This window comes from Chiloscyllium plagiosum, chromosome 28, assembly GCF_004010195.1.
Source record: "Chiloscyllium plagiosum isolate BGI_BamShark_2017 chromosome 28, ASM401019v2, whole genome shotgun sequence".
Taxonomy (NCBI): Eukaryota; Metazoa; Chordata; class Chondrichthyes; order Orectolobiformes; family Hemiscylliidae; genus Chiloscyllium; species Chiloscyllium plagiosum.
In genome coordinates this window covers 11,470,290-11,487,519 of record NC_057737.1, presented here as the reverse complement: position 1 = coordinate 11,487,519, position 17,230 = coordinate 11,470,290, and the positions used below count along the sequence as shown (strand labels likewise).

At 39.8% G+C, this 17,230-nt stretch overlaps 1 protein-coding gene across 1 annotated transcript in view; it reads right to left on the bottom strand.

Moving 5' to 3' along the window:
* nlk2 (nemo-like kinase, type 2) overlaps positions 1–17,230 on the bottom strand; it is a 184,396-nt gene that overhangs the window by 10,341 nt on the left and 156,825 nt on the right. Inside the window, exons 9-11 of the mRNA XM_043718279.1 lie at positions 3,476–3,562; positions 2,772–2,970; positions 419–512 (exon numbers count right to left, since the gene is read on the bottom strand). Coding sequence (XP_043574214.1) covers positions 419–512; positions 2,772–2,970; positions 3,476–3,562 — 380 coding nt within the window. The remainder of the gene's footprint in view (positions 1–418; positions 513–2,771; positions 2,971–3,475; positions 3,563–17,230) is intronic.

Sequence of the window (17,230 nt, the reverse complement as noted above, 5' to 3'; positions counted from 1 at the left end):
TTTTTTTCCTTGCACATACCTAAAAAAGCTTTTCCTATCCTCCTTAATATTCTTGGCCAGTTTACCTTCGTATCTCATTTTTCCTCTGTGTATTTCCTTCTTAGTAATCCTCTGTTGCTCTTTAAAAGCTTCCCAGTCCTCCGTTTTCCCACTTATCTTAGCTATGTTATACTTTTTCTCTTTTAACTTTATATGTTTCTTTACTTCCCTCGTCAGCCACGGCCACCCATGCCTCCTCCTGGGATCTTTCTTCCTTTTAGGAATGAACTGATCCTGCAACCTCTGTATTATACACAGAAATATCCGCCATTGTTCCTCCACGGTTCAATATCAGCCTGCAAACAACTATCCCGCACCAAAGACAATCAGCTGTTAATAGCGAAACCATTATTACATCAAAGAAATGCCTGCATCATACCTGATAAAGCTTTTAAATGCAGCAGACTGTGGGTTGATGCATAGTGGAACCCTGTTCCCTTTCTGCTGTTCCAGAATGAATTGATGAATGAGCTCTGTAGAGCAGAAAATTAAATATATTGTCATAACAATATAACTTCCTGCTGTTTAAGCCATTGTGGCTTAAGATGTGAATAATTGAACCTGTTAACTATGTATACATGTAAACCTCTGCATCATTAAGGCTAAATCTGCACTGGAACTTCAAAACATAATAAAGGGTGATCCTGCAAGTTCCTGACACACACTTATTAAATGTTTTAATATTGTAAACTGGCTGGGGGCATTCTCAGAGCTATAAATGAAAACATAAAAGGAACACAGGGCAGGTCAAGAAGGAAGACATTAAGAGGTGCAAACAGAGCTTGGTTACATGAATGACTTCTCAGAAGGCTTTAGAAGGGGTAGTAGTAGTAGTAGTAGACAGGTGTATGAGCTTTGAGGGGTCCTTTCAAAGAATTGGACCGAGGCAATGTCTTTATCACCACTAGTGGGATGAAGGTAGCAGGCAAATATAAAAAGCCACAGTCAGAGGACTGAGGGGTTTATAAAAAAAGTTTAAATAAAACAAAAGAACTGTGGATGCTGGAGATCCAAAGGAAAAACAAACTGCCGGAGAAACTCAGCAGGTCTGGCATCTGTGGACAGCAAAATACAGAAGTAACACTTCAAGTCTAGTGACCCTTTGTCAGAACTGCCATATGCCAAATGAAACGACTGGAAAATAGTGCAAAGACAGGGTGTACCAAGGCCCCAGTGACTTAACGATGAGGCAGATGCTTTTAAATCTAAATATGGGTGAACTGGGAATTGTCCAGAATAGGGATAATGGGGAATTGTGACATGAATGCAGAACTGGATATTAGCTGTAAAAATTTAGAAATCTTAGGAGTTAATGAAGGGTGGAGAATGGGAGGTTCACAAGGAGGACATTGGAAAGAAATTTAAAGTGGCATTCCAAAAAAGGCACAACAATAAGTTTTGTTGATGCAGAGGAGCAGATGTTGTAGAGATGGAAGCACGTGGCTTTGCTGATGGAAAGGATGGGTACTTCAAAAGCTTGTTTAAATTGAGTCATATGCCAAAGAAGTGCAGTAAGTGGTAAAAGAGGAGGATGGAATTAGTGACAAGTGGGCCGAATTGGAGTTGGGGATCAAAGGTAATAGTTTTGGTTTTCCTAATATTCACCTAGAAGAGTCTCAATATCAATTGTGTTGTTGTGTCCAAGAGTTGAAAGGAGGCCAGGCATTTCTTAGATATCTGACTTGTAAAAGAAATTATGTGCAAGGACAACTGACAATATCGTCACATGAAGCTGCTTTCATGCATTTGTAACATAATTGGATGCAAATGTTGTTATATTTTCAAACCTCCAACATCAGTGATTTCTTTACGATCAATTGGAATGTATTTCTAGTTGAAAAGTGTGACACTGAAAAAGCACAGCAGGTCAGGCAGCATCAGACACAGGAGAATCGACATTTTGAGCATAAGCCCTTCATCAGGGATGGCTTATGCACGAAATGTTGATTCATCTTCTCCTCGGATGCTGCCTGACCTGCTATGCTTTTCCAATGCCACACTTTTCGACTCTGACCTTCAGCATCTGCAGTCCTCACTTTCTCCTGGAGCACATTTCTATCAACACATCATCAAGCAAATTTGCGAATTACTGAACATTCAGTACTCAATCAAGATGGCTTTCTGTTTCATAAATTAAAGTCACAGGAAGGTGATAAAACTCAGGAATGGAAAACAGACAAGGCAGCAATTCCATACACCACCCAAGTACATTTGAGCATACTTCCTCACTGCAATGTCCCCAGCTATATGATTGCCATTAAATGTTTCTCTGCTGAATGCGATAACTCATGAGAATGCTATAATACAGTTACATAGGCAAGAATAGCAAAAGCCCTCTCCCACACCAGTTAACTGAAAATTACTATGTTAGCAAAGTGTTAAGTCTGGATAGCCCCAAAGCTGAGAAATTATTCAGTGTGTTGCAACCTGATACATTACCACATATCCGTCAAGTCAATTAATTTGGAGTGGAATCCTTGACTGACTGTAGTGTTCTACTATACTACCACCAAACCTTAATAGAAGAGGTGATTAACTTGCGACCTGCTTTGTATGACAATTGAATAGTGAAATAAGTAGCCCAACAACAGTCTTAAGAGGAAGGGTATCAAGAATAATACATTCTGTTCGATCAATAACAAAATGTTACTGGTTAAAAATAACTAGTACACAATTTTAGGCTTCAGATCAGAACGCTCTAACTATAAAATAATATTCAAAATTACACTGACCTTTAACCTGCCGAACAGATGTCAGGTTTTTTTCAAAGCTGTCATCAAATTTTGGATTAGTGATGGGCTCAAAATCATTGGTGTAAACACGTCCTGTAGAGGTGGTATAACAGCATTTGCACATACAAGTGTGGTACCGGAGCCGTCCTTCATCCAAGTATGGATGAGCCAGGGCATCCTTTGCAGAGATTCTTTTTGACTACAGCATAAGGGAACAAAAGCTTTATCCAATAACTTGATAATTTTATTGTAATTTGATGTGAGAATTGAGTAATATTATACACCTTCCTCGAGATGATGTTCTCATGAAATAAGCCAAAAAAGTTCATTTAAACCATAGCTATCAATATTAAATGACCCAGCCTAATCTATTACTTTCTATGAAAGACATTTAAGTGGTTTCAAATGGGATAATATTTAGAGTAATTTGTAAAATGAAGTTGAAATGACATATGCAGAGCTGCGAAAAATGGTCATAACACCCCCAACTACAGAATTTCCCAACATTATTGCATCAACTTAATTGCAAGACTACAGGAGGCTCAAGATAGTAATCTTAAGGTTCAGTAACTGAGTACCATTATTCAAGAAATCAGTATTGGTTGAGAACTTTTTAATAAAGTATTGTAATGTAATAGAGAATGCAGACTGGCTATGTTTTCACATCAAGAAGGATTTTACAGTATAAAATACAATATACTCACAGGATCAAAAACTAACATTCTGCAGAGGAGGTGGACAGCTTCATGGGTAGCCTGGCTGGATAGTGTGTAAAGGACAGGAAGTGATGGCTGTGGGGAGAGGGTGTAATAATGTGGAAACAAAGATTACCAGTTGTACATGAAACAAGCCTTTTGTTTTATAAAGTAAATACACATACCATGGGGTAAAGTTAAGACAATAACATGACCAAAATAGTTTTGTGTTCTGCTTTACTTATTTTGTTGTTCAAAAAGGTCCTATTTAAAATCATGTTGACACTGTGTTCTAGTTTGTATTGTATCAAATATATCTTGCACTCATGTTTCTGCTTTCAAACAGTGATGCTCTTTATTCTGCCATTACCGCATTCTGGACCAATGGTTTGTTTCTTTATACAAATCCCCGGTTAGACCTTACTTGGAATAAGGAGCACAGATCTGGGCACCATACTTTAGGAAAGATGCATTGGCCTTGGAGGGAGCACAACAGTACACGTAGGTTTAAAGGATGATACCTGGACTTCAGGGATTAATTTAAAAGGTGTGATTATATTAATTAGGCTTTTTTCTCTAGAATTTAGAAGGTTAAGATATGATCTGATCAAAGTCTTCATGGTATTAACAAGAAAAAACAGGTAGATAAACTACTTCCATTCATTTGGGATTCTAGGACTAGGGGGCATAGTCTGAGAATTATGGCCAGACTGTTCAGGAAAAATGTTAGGAGGCACTTCTACACAAACTGTTAGATGTTTGGAAGTCACTTCCATAAATGGCAGTGGATGCTGGATCAATTGCTAATTTTGAATTGGAAGTAGATAAATTGTTAAGCAAAGGTATTAAGGGAACATAGAAACATCAACAAATACCAGGGTATTCAAAAGTATTCATATTGAATTAGGTCATAGATCAGTCATGATCTCATTGAATGGCAGAACTGGTTCAAAAAGCTCAACAGTCCACTCCTGTTCTTATGTTCTTCTTTCTGTGGACATCTTTGACATTTAGTCTCTTCCACTCTTTGCCCTATCTTCAATCTGCCCACTCTACTTTGCAACAGTAAAATCTATCACATTTCTACCTCTCAGTTTTGAATTAGTCTTGCTGGACTTGAAATGTTAACTGTCTCTCACTAGCAGATTGTAGCACTATTTCAGATTTCCAGTATCTGCAGTATTTTGCTTTTACTGAAGTAGAATTAGGACTCTAGGAGTATTTACTTTGGAGTCTGTGCTTGGCTTCACACCCAATTTATGCTCCAGACTAAGTGGCTTCTCACCAATGCAAACTCGAGTGTAAAGCAGGAAATGATACTTATTTTACAGAGTTGATGACTTCTCACTTATAAAACTTTGTATTTTGCAAGCTTGTGAAATCTTGTTACAAACCAATGCAATGCACTTAAAATCCCATTACTGATCTCACTATATTCACAAAATATACTTTAAAACAAAGTTGAACAGAATATTGGCAATTTGGTACAAATTTAAACATTAGCTTAAACATTTTTGTAGCAGGAAGTATATTCGTGTATTCACATTTACCTAATTTGGAAAGCATCAATTCAAATTCCTGTAGTCAGTATTAGATCAGTGGGAAGATATGGTGATTATTAATTACAAGATAAGTCAACCTTTCCAAGACTCCACACTGGTTCAGAACTGATGTAGACAAGGAAAAGATGCTCTGCTAATCATCTGTCAGGGAATAATTAAGTGAGAGACACAATGACACAAGAAAAGAAAAATGAACCATGCTAGGCCTAATCTATGCAATTCCTTTCTTTAGGGCATTGTGATTGCTTCTTTAATCAAAGTTGAAAAGTTCTGGAAAAATTCAAATTAAGGAAGTAAAACATCTTCATTTTTACATAAGGGCAATCCACTTGTACCAGCACTTTCAATATATGTTATTTTAGACAGGAGTAGCACTCCCTGTAAAATGCAGATCTTGAGTATTGTCTCAACTGATCCTTTATACGAGGAGTTACAAGCAGTGTGCCAGAAGTTTTTATTTAACTAAATTGCTCCCCAAACTATGCATTATAGAGTGAGATACATCAGGGCAAAACGACCAGTGGCTCTCATGGATTCGTGGGTCCGGGGTCAGGTCAGGGGTCACTGACAGCTCTTAGATCATAAGTACAGCTTCTATTATTTGTTCATGAGATGACATCATCATTGGCTAGGCCAGGATTTGTTGGCTATCCATAACTGGCAGACATTTTCTCTTTCACTTATTGGATGTAGTCGTCACTGATTAAATCAGTTTTTATTACGAATTCCTAATTACCTTGCAGAAAGTGGTTGTGAGCTGCCTTCTTAAACCACAGTCTTCCTTGGGGTTAGGGACACCCACTGTATTATTAGGAAGCGAGTACCTGGATTTTGATCCAGCAGTGAGTGAGTGGAATATAGTTCCAAGTCAAGATGGTGCATTTGTAGAAGGAAGCTTGCAGGTGACGGTGGTGTTCCCTTATATTTGCTGTCCATGGCTTTCTGGGTGGTAAAGATTGTGGTTTGGCAGATGCAATTGAAACAGCCTTGGTGAGTGAATGCAGTGCATCTTTTAGATGGTAACACACTGCTGCCACTCTGCATCGACGGCAAAGAGAATACATTTGCGAAGGTGGTGGATGGGATATCAATCATGTGAACTCCTTTGACCCGAGTGGAGTAAAGCTTTATTGTTGTTGATTCAGCCAGGCAAATGGGAAATAATCCGATCAATGTTGATTTCACCAGTTTCCTCATCTCCCCTCCACCCCACTTATCCCAGATCCAACCTTCCAACTTGGCACTGCCCTCTTGATCTATCCTACCTCTCCACCTCCTTTCCCACCTATCCGCTCCATGCTCCGTTCCGACCTACCACCGTCACCCCACACCTCACCTCCATCTACCTACCGCATTCCCACTTACCTTCCCTCCCAACCCCACACCTCCTCCCATTTATCCCTCGCCCCCTTGTGCCTCCCCCACATTCCTGATGAAGAGCTTATGCTCAAAATGTCAACACTCCTGCTTCTCAGATGCTGCCTGAACGGCTGTGTTTTTCCAGCACCACACCTTTTGACTCTGAATAATCCATCACACTCCTGGCTTGTGCCTTTTATAGGGTGGACAGTCTTTGGAACAGGGAGGGAGTTACTTGCCCCAGAATTTCAAATATCTGACTTTTCTTGTGGCTACAGTACTTAGGCAGCTGTTCCAGTTTAGTTTCTGGTTAACGGTAATCTCCCAGGATATTGATAGTGGAGCAGTGATGGTGATGGCATTGAATAAAAGCAATGGTTAGATTCTCTCATGCTCAAGATGGCCTTTATGCAGTGAGTAATGTTCATGCTATATATATCAGCCCAAGCCTGGATGTCGCACAGGTCTTGACACATATGGAAACAGACTGCTTCAGCAACTGAGGAGTCACAAACGTGATTTTGCAAACATATCCTGTTGGTGGTGAATATCTGCAGGGGAGGTAAACTAAGGAATGAAATTAGATTACTTAGTGTGGAAATAGACCCTTCGGCCCAAGAAGTCCACACTGACCCTCCGAAGAATAACCCACCCAGACCCATTGCCCTACACTTACCCCTTCACCTAACACTACGGGCAATTTAGCATAGCCAATTCACCTAACCTGCACATTTTTGGACTGGTGATGGTATTATTGCTGGATTATTAATCCAAAGACTCAGTTAACATTCTAGGGACCCAGGTTTGAATCCCACAATGGCAGATATGGAATATGAATTCAATAAAAACAAAATCTGGAATAAAGAGTCTAATGATGACCATGAAACTGTTGATTGTCAGAAAACCCCATCTGGTTCACTGATGTCCTTTAGGAATGGAAACTACTCTCCTTACCTCATCTAGCCTACATGTGACTCTAGACCCACAGTAAAATGTTTGATTTTGAATCGTCCTCTGCACAGTGGACACCACCGATGCCGACATGCCATGAATGAAGGGGAGAGAAAAAATTCTCTTCTCACAGAGGGATATGGAGGCCAAGTCACAAAATTGCTTTGATAGATTTGGAGAGACTTAAGGCATCAAATGTAATGGAAGACAGAACAGGAGCAGTATTGAAATCCAAGATCAGCCATGATCATGTTGAATAGTGCTGAAAATGTGTTGCTGGAAAAGCGCAGCAGGTCAGGCAGCATCCAGGGAACAGGAGAATCGACGTTTCGGGCATAAGCCCTTCTTCAGGAATTCCTGAAGAAGGGCTTATGCCCGAAACATCGATTCTCCTGTCCCCTGGAATTCCTGAAGGGCTTATGCCCGAAACGTCGATTCTCCTGTTCCCTGGATGCTGCCTGACCTGCTGCACTTTTCCAGCAACACATTTTCAGCTCTGATCTCCAGCATCTGCAGACCTCACTTTCTCATGTTGAATAGTGCAATCAATGAGACAAGTTTCGAAATTATATATTCTCCTAAACTCCTGACCCTAAGTTGGAAGGAAAGTTATTTACAATGAAGCAGTTATCACTGAATGGGCCGAGGACACTATTTTGAACTCCTGCAGTGATGCTCTGGGGCTGAGATGATTGGCCTCCAACAACCACAGTCATAATCTTTATGATTTACAAGCAGGGACCTTTTCCCTCAATTCCTATTGACTTCAGTTTTGCTAGGGTTCTTTGATGTTGTTCTTGGTTCAATGCTGCCTTCATATCAAGGACAGTCACTCACACTTCACCTCCAGAGTTCAGTTCTTTTGCTGATATTTGGACCAAGGCTGTAATGAGGTCAGGAGGGGAGGGGGGGGGGGGAGGGGGACCCTGGTAGAAGCTATATTGAGTAAACAGATTATTCCTTTGCAGTGGCATTTCATTGTACTGTTGACAACTCCTCCAGTTCCTGGGCTTATGATAGAGAGCAGACTGATGGGGCAGTAACTGGCTAGGTTGGATTCATCCTGCTTTTTGTGCATAGGGCATACTTAGACAATCTTCTACCTTGTTTGATGGATGCCAGTGCTGCAGCTATGTTAAAAATACTTGGGGTAAGACTCGTCCTGGAGCACATTCAGTACTATTGCCAGATTACTGTCAGAGTCCATAATCTTTACAGTATCTAGGGTCTTCAGTCATTTCTTTTTATCATGTGGTATAGACTGACGACGGGTAAATCTGTGATGCTGAGGATCTCAGGAGGACACTGAAATGGATCATCCACTTGACACTTCTGGTTGAAAATATATGCAAATACTTCAGTTATTTTTTTGCACTTATGTGCTGTACTGCCCATCATTCAGGACAGTGATACTTGTGAAGTCTCCACCTCCTGTTACCTGTTTAATTTTCAACCACCACTCATGTCATGATGGGACAGCACAGCAGACCTTAGAACAGATCTTTTAATTGCCTAATTGAATAACCCTGTTTACTGTATGCAGCCGGAGCTATTTGGCACATAAGTAGTAGTCCTGTGTTGTAGCATCATAAGGCTGCCACCATTTTTAGATATGCCTGCTGGCTCTAGTGTATCCTCTTGCACTCTTCACTGAACCAACTTAGATCGCCTGACTTGATGGTAATGGTACAGTGGGTAGTAGATCATGAAGTTACAGACTGTGGTCAATTACAATTCTACTGCTGATAGCTCACATTCTCATGTGGCTGCTCAGTTCTTGTTTGCTAGACCTTTTCAAAGTCTGGCCCATTTAACATGGTCATAGTGCTGCACATAGGTAGTATCCACAACTAAAGACAGGAAATCTTCTGCACAAGCAATATCCTGGACAGAATCATCAGCAGTTAGACTAGCAAGGACATGCTCAAGGATTTTTTTTTCCTGCCTAATGGTTCCCTTACTATTTATTGCAGATGGAACTTTAACAGCTGTGTCCTGTAGGACCCAGCCAGTAGCAGTGCTACTGAGCCACTCTTGGTGACACATGAAGCTCCACCCCCATGACCCACAACCCTACCAATACATTTTGTAAAATTCCCACTCAGCACTTCCTTCGAGTGGCGTTCAACACAGGTACACAGCTTCACCAGCTGGGAGTGGGTGTATGGATTTTCGTTCTTTTTTAATTTGCTTGTGGGACTAGTTTTGCATGCTGAACCAGCATTTTATTGCTGGGCCCTAGTTGCCCTTGAGAAAGTTGTTGTGAGCTGCCTTCTTGAACAGCTGCAGTCTATGTGCTACAAGTTGATCCACAATGCCTTAGGAAAGGAACTCCAGGATTTTGACCAACGACAGTGAATGAAGAGTGATATATTTCCAAATCAGGATAGTCAGTGACTTGGAGGGGAATTTGCAGTCGACGGCATTCCCATGTATCTGCAGTTTTTGTCCTTCTAGATAGCTCCTTCCAAAACCACGATCTTTTCTATCTAAGGAACTTCTTTAAATTTCTGCAGTGCATCATGTAGACAGTACACACTGCTGCTATTCAGCGTCAGAGGAGGGGGGAGTGGCTGCCTGTCAATATGGTGCCAACGAAGCTGATCACTTTGTCCTGGATGTCAAGCTTCTTGAGTCTGGTTTGGGCTGCATCTATTCGGGCAATTGGGAAGTATTCCATCACACCCCTGACTTGTGCCTTGTCGAAGGTGGACTTGGACTCAGGAAGTGACTTACTCACAGTATTCCTGGCCTATGATCTGCTGTTGTTAGGACTGTCTTTATGTGGAGAGTCCAGTTGAGTTTCTGGTCAGTGGCAAGGATGCTGATTGTGGGGGATTAAGTGATGGTAGCAACATTGAATATCAAGGGGTGGTAATTAGATAGTCTTTTATTATAAATGGTCATTGCCTGGCATTTGTGGGGTGTAATGTTACTTGCCGTTTGTCAGCCCAAGCCTGGATATTGTCCAGAAATTCTGTATTTGAACATGGCCTGCTTCAGTATCTGAGGTGTTGTGAATGGTGCTGAATATTGGGAATGTTCTGATGATTGCACACGTCATCTCTTATGAAGGAGGGAAAGTGATTGATGAAGCAACTGAAGATGGTGGAGTCGAGGACATTAACTTGAGCTCTAGCAAAGATGTCCTGGAGGTGTGACAACTGACCTCAACAACTACAACCATCTTCGTACATACCAGAAATGATTCCATTCAGCAGAGACTTTGCCCCTGATAACCATTTGTTCCACTTTGCTTGGGCTCATTGATGCCACACTTGGTCAAATACGGCCTGTGAGTCAAGGGCCGTCACTCCGACCTCGTAAATTCAGCCCTTTTACCCAATTTGGGTGCCAGTGAGCAGGTGCTGCTTGAAAGCACTGTTGATGACACTTTACATCATCTCGGTGATGACTGACAAATAGGGACTGGGTTGGATTTGTCCTGCTTTGTACATACAGGACATATGTGGGCAATTTCCATATTGTCAGGTAGACACCAATGTTGTAATTGAACTGTAAGAGCTTGTTGGGGTGTCTATCTCCAGGTAGGCAAGTTGTAATCACGTGGAGGCATTCTCAGTTTTCAGTTGATGCCATGAGATTTCTGGGCTCCAGAAGTAACATCGAGGACTCCCAGAGCTGCCAGCTCGAGCAATTCTATCCTGTTGACGGGATAGGATATATTCAGGGATGGAAATAGCATTGTCTGCAGAGTGTGATTCCATCAGAATGAAGGACAGCTCTCCCAATTTTGTCACAAACCCCAGATATTAAGGAAGATTTCTCAGGGTCAATTGAACAATGATTGCCTTCATACTTTTTGAAACTTAAGACGTTGGACAGTCCATTCAGTTTTGTTCCTTCTTTTGGATTTTGTCGCAGCATGATACAAAAGATTGGTTTGTTGAGCTATTTTAGAGAGCAGTTGAGAGACAATCACGTTACAAAATAATTAGCTAACTTTGAGAAAAGGGATGGAACTTTGAGCCTTTCCGGATTTACAGCTCAGTAACATTTCACAGTACATTTACCAATTGAACCATCAATTAAACGGTTTCTTTAATGATTATGCTCAGATTTGTCTTAATTTTGTCTCTAATTAGGCAAAATCCACAGACTGGCATACTTTTAGGTATTTGAAGTTAATGGGATATTAAATTATACATTTCGAATTTAAAAATAGCTGAATTATTCATCTAGCAAAATATTATTTCAACTAAAGCTATAGTCACAAACCACAGGACAGAGGTGTTTAAATAATTCTGTATTAACATTGAACATTTCCAATAATTTGAGATATTAGTGCTTGGTAAGTTGACAATACAATGATAACTGTCAGATATTTTTAATTCAACATTTCTGGTTTGCTTTGAAAGGGTCAGCTCAGGGCAGCAGCAGGATCCCTATAGTTTTCCATATCTTTAGCATTCAAGTGAAAAACAGGAAACTTCCAAAAGCACAAATTGGCACCCGAGTGAATTTCGTTTTGGTGATGCCTATTTTCATCAGCAAAAATATTTGCACTCTGACCCATTTATGATTGATTTCTCACCTTTCTGAATCCCTCATTTCACATAAAAACAGGAACTGTTTTACTTTTTAATAATATTGTTCAAAGTGCATTAAGATTTGATTAGAATATAGGTTATTTCATTCAGTAAGAGTTACCAATTACTTATTAATAAATGTTGAAAACTGACTTCTTTAAAAAAGCTACAATAAAGAAGTTGTGACTTTTCCCTTCTCTCAAAATGCTGATTTCTCTTAATTCCATAAACCTTTGCAGCTTTTGGTACCTGAACTAAGTGGCTCTCAAGTGTGAGCTTGCATTGAATCAGCAGCGTTTAGAGCACAACAAAATTCAATCCTTCCTCTACTTGTCAATGTTGTAACAATGAATTGAAGGAAAGGTAAAGATCAAGAGAGCTTGGACACAATTTCACCTCAGTTGTAATAGAAAATCAACTGTACCATTTAACAGATGTATTAGCTAAGATGACACCAATTCATATCATCAGAACTCAAGGCAATATGATTTTTAGTACACTAAGGAATATCACTCAGGGTGGTAAATCTTTAGAATATGTTTTTATATAGATTTGGTCCTGCATTTAAGGATGAATGCACTGGCATTGAAGGCATTTCAAAAGACATTCACCAGGCTGATTTCCAGGATGAAAGGTTAAATGATCAAAAACAGCTAAACAGGTTAAACCATTATTCATTATGGTTTATTGACACACAAATGCTTGAGGGGAATTGATTGGGTATATGTTGAAAAGTTGTTTCCACTAGTGAGGGAGTTTTGAACAAAAGAATACAGTTAGAGTAAGGAAAACTCATTTAAAATTGAGATGTCAAGGATTTCTTCAGTTAGATGGTCGTGAATATCTGAAATTCTCTATCCCATAGAGTGGTGGATGCTGGATTATTGAAAGTATTTAAAGAAGAAGGAGATATTTTTGAAATATCTGGGAGCAGAAGGATCTGATATGCTAGCATGAAAGGAAGTGGAGACCTGGGGCAGATTAACGATGATCATGTTCAATGACGTGACAGGCTTCAGGGGCCAAATGGCCTATTTCTTTTGCGGCAATTATAAATCAGATACTAACCAGTTGGAATGAACATGGTGACAGGCTGGGGGTCCTGTACTGGAGTTAGTCTGGTCTATTTTCTTTACTTTTTAAAAAAAATTGTTTTTCCAAAACGAACACTTCCAACTTTTTAAAAACTTTAAAACTTGCTCAGAAGGGAAAGGGGAAGCCAAGTTCCAGACTGCAGAGGGTCGGGAGGTGCTATGGGGGTGGTGGTGGGGAAAGGGAGCCAAGCCCTTTTGTGGACAGAAGTGAGGCCTTACGTTTTGAAGCCTGACATGATCTGGAGACTTGGCCTGGGTGCGGTCTGGAGGCCAGATCCTGGTATGAACTGGGGTGGAAGGACTGTAAAGGGAGTACTTTTCAAAAAGAAAAATCCTCTTACTCTTGTTGACATTTTATTTTTTTTTCTATTTTATTCCAAATATACAAGTATCTAAACCTCGGTACCATAAGTGGCGACATTGCAAACTTTTCACTGCACTCATTTGAGTGCATGTGACAATAAAGCTAATGCAACGGATTCAATTCAGTTGTTAAACCAGAAACTGAAATACCTTTTGCTGCTCAAAATTAACATGTTTTATCACATCACTAACATCCAATATGATAATTAGTATCACATCTAGGCTCAGTGCAGATTGTTTTCAGTCTCCCTCTTTTCTTGAAAGGGTCACAATAGCTATTTTTCAATCTATTAAGACATTTCTAGAATCTAAGGAATTTTGGACAATAATTCATGCATCCACTATCTCTGAAATCACTTCATTTAAGACCCTAGGGTATGGCCATAAAGCCTTGGGTACTTGCCGGCCTTTAGGTGTAATGGATTTTAAAGCATCTTTTCCTTGATGATTTTGATTTTAAGCCCCTCCCACCTTTTCAAATATTTTTGGGAAATGGTGTAGATCTTCTCCAATGAAGACTGACAAAATATTTGTTCAATGTGCTACCAACTGGTTTCTCATTATAGATTCCCCAGTTTTACTATAAGATAAACAGTAGCTTCAATTGTTATTTTCCTTTGCTGGTTAGCTTTTACTTAGTGTCTACATTTACCTTTTTTCGAAAAAAGTAATTTGTTGCTGATCCTTAAAATCAGACCTACTACAATCTCCTGACCTACTAAAATCCCAGTTATTACTACTGGACAATTCAGATCCCAGACAGAATTCTGACTTGATAAATAAAAACCAAACAAAAAATTAGAAAACACAATCTTCAAAGTGATTCTTTACCAAGACACAAAAGAACTTAAATAGAATAAAGTTATTTTCACATTTCCAAAGACGTCAAAGCACAGTAAAAACACAATCTTACCTACGCCCAATATTATTTTATAATATTCAAATATCAGAAAAATTTCTCTCTTTTATCTCACTGATAGGTTTGGATTAAAAATATTTCTTTTGATTCCTGGACTTGAGTCTAGGGAGAGGTATTTAACTATCACACAACTAAGCTTAAATTCTCTCAGCTTTGAAAAACAGCTTGGTTTCTAGCCAAGATATGGACTGCCAGCACTCCAAAACACTTTTAGCCCTGGAGAATGATGCTGAACAGAAAAAAAAAAGAGACCTTAGAGTGCAGGTTTTTAATTCCTTGAAAGTGGAGTCACAGGTAGATAGGAGAGTGAAGGCAGCGTTTGGTATACTTTCCTTTATTGGTCAGAGCATAGAGTATCTGAGTTGGGAGGTCATGTTGCAGCTGTACGGACATCAGTTAGGCCACTTTTGCAATATTGTGTGCACTTCTGGTCTCCCTTCTATTGAAAGGATGTTGTGAAACTTGAAAGGGTTCAGAAAAGATTTACAAGGAGGTTGTCAGGATTGGCAGTTTTGAGCTAAAGGTAGAAGCTGAATAGGCTGGGGCTGCTTTCCCTGAAGCATCAGAGGTTGAGGGATGACCTTAGAGGTTTATAAAATCATGAGGAGCATGGATAGGAAGAATAGACAAGGTCTTTTCCCTGGGGTCAGGGAGTCTAGAACTAGGTTGAGGGGGGGAAAAGATTTAAAAGGGACCCAAGGGGGACCTTTTTCATGCAGAGGATGGTGCCAGAGAAAGTGGAGGTGGCTGGCATGATTCCACCATTTAAAAGGCATCTAGATGGGTATATGAATAGGAAGGGTTTAGAGGGATATGGGGCAAATGGGACCAGATTAGTTTAGGATATTTGGTTGGCATGGATGAGTTGGACCAAAGGGTCTGTTTCTGTGCTGTACATCTATATGACTCTAAAATCCTTACACTGAGGTAATCTATTTCCCAACCGTACTGGATCATCTTTCTTCAGGAGTAGTTGTGTTTTTATATCAACTCTCAACAGGACTACTACAAACAAACCAAAAGCTTTCTAAGCTTTGGGTTTTTCCCTAAGTTAAACAAAATCAATTCCTCATTCTTCGAATCCAAGAATGAACTTATGCTTGAAGGTTTACCCCTCTGTCCAATTGCAAAACACTCAATGCAAACAAATTTCTATTGTTACACATTGATTTAAAAAAAATCATGGCTCTAGAAATACAGACAAGTTAAGCATTCAACCCTCTCAAATAGATCAAAAGCTCACCTGAAATTCCAAGCTCTAAATTAAATAATATTAAAACATATGTAAATCACAAACTTTACAACAGACAAATGACTGATCACTTCAAACATGTACAATGTTACTTTAAATTTGGGTTATGGGGAAAATGCAAGGAAGTGGATGCAGGGAATGTCAGATCAGCTTGGTCTTAGTGAATGGTGCAGCAAGCTTGAGGGTCTGAACAGTCTACTCCCATGCCTATTTCTTATAGTCTACGGTCTTATTTGATACTATCCTTTTCACTATCTATATTCTAATTTAAAACACTGGTCAAGGACCATTCTTCACCTTTGAACTGAAACCGAAGTTGGATCACTTATGTTATCACCTAGACAGACTTACCATAAAGTTTGATTAGTTTTGTCTCAATCTCATACCAGGTCTAGAAAAACCTGTTTGGATTTGAATATGCTGCTCTAATAAATTGTCCTGAATGTACTATTCAGGACTCTTTTCAGCCCAGTTTTGCCAACTTGATTCACTCACTCAATCTGTATGTAGATGAAGCCATCATTATTAGTGGTACCTTTCTCACATGACCCTTCCTGTATACGGTGTCCTACAGTGTAACTAATGTTCAGGGTGCATAAACTACGCCCATGTGATGTGATCTTTTACCTTTCCTTGTCTCATCTCATTAGTAAAACAATTTTAATCAAAAACAATTCTCACTACACTAATGACACGCTTAATCATTCGAGCTACCCCCATTACCTTTCCTGGCATCCAATCTTTTTGAAATGTTAACATCTTTCAATATTCAGGTCCCATGCTTGTCTCTGTAATGTGCATCAGGCAATGCACATTCCAGCTGTGCTAACAACTCATCTATGCTGTTAGAAATGCTGTGCGCTTTCAAGATATACAGCCTTTAACTTGCTTTTCTACAGTCTCTGGCCTTTTCTACCGGCACACATATTTGAATGTTCTGTCTCCTGAAACCTAAATTTTCACACTGTTTCTGATAGTTGATAAAGTGTGGCGCTCGAGAAAGCACAGTAGGTCAGGCAGCAGCCGAGGAGCAAGAGTGTCAAAGTTTTGGGCAGGACCCTTCTTCAGGTATTTTAGTTTATTGGTCATAGTGAATCTTGAAAAGTTGATTTTTGTATTGCAAATATTTGAGAGTCAGTTACACTAAATGTGTCTGGCATAATATAAAAAAGTATTTAAAATGACCATATGGGGGCAGTCTTAACTGAGTCAAGTTGGCATTGAATAATCATAACTTCAAAGATTATAAAATTAAACAAACTGCAAGGCAAGTAATAGTGAAATACAATGAATTTCATGACATATAAAAATAGATTTATGGTAAAATTTAAAGCTATATAATTGTAAAGTTACATTAAAATTGCGGAGATGGAAATGTGTTGCTGGAAAAGCGCAGGTCAGGCAGCATCTAGGGAACAGGAGAATCGACGTTTCGGGCATTAGCCCTTCTTCAGGAATGAGGAAAGTTGGTCCAGCAGGCTAAGATAAAAGATAGGGAGGAGGGACTTGGGGGAGGGGCGTCGGAAATGTGATAGGTGGAAAGAGGTCAAGGTGAGGGTGATAGGTCAGACTGGGGTGGTGACCTCTTTCCACCTAACACATTTCCGACGCCCCTCCCCCAAGTCCCTCCTCCCTATCTTTTATCTTAGCCTACTGGACCAACTTTCCTCATTCCTGAAGAAGGGATAATGCCCGAAACGTCGATTCTCCTGTT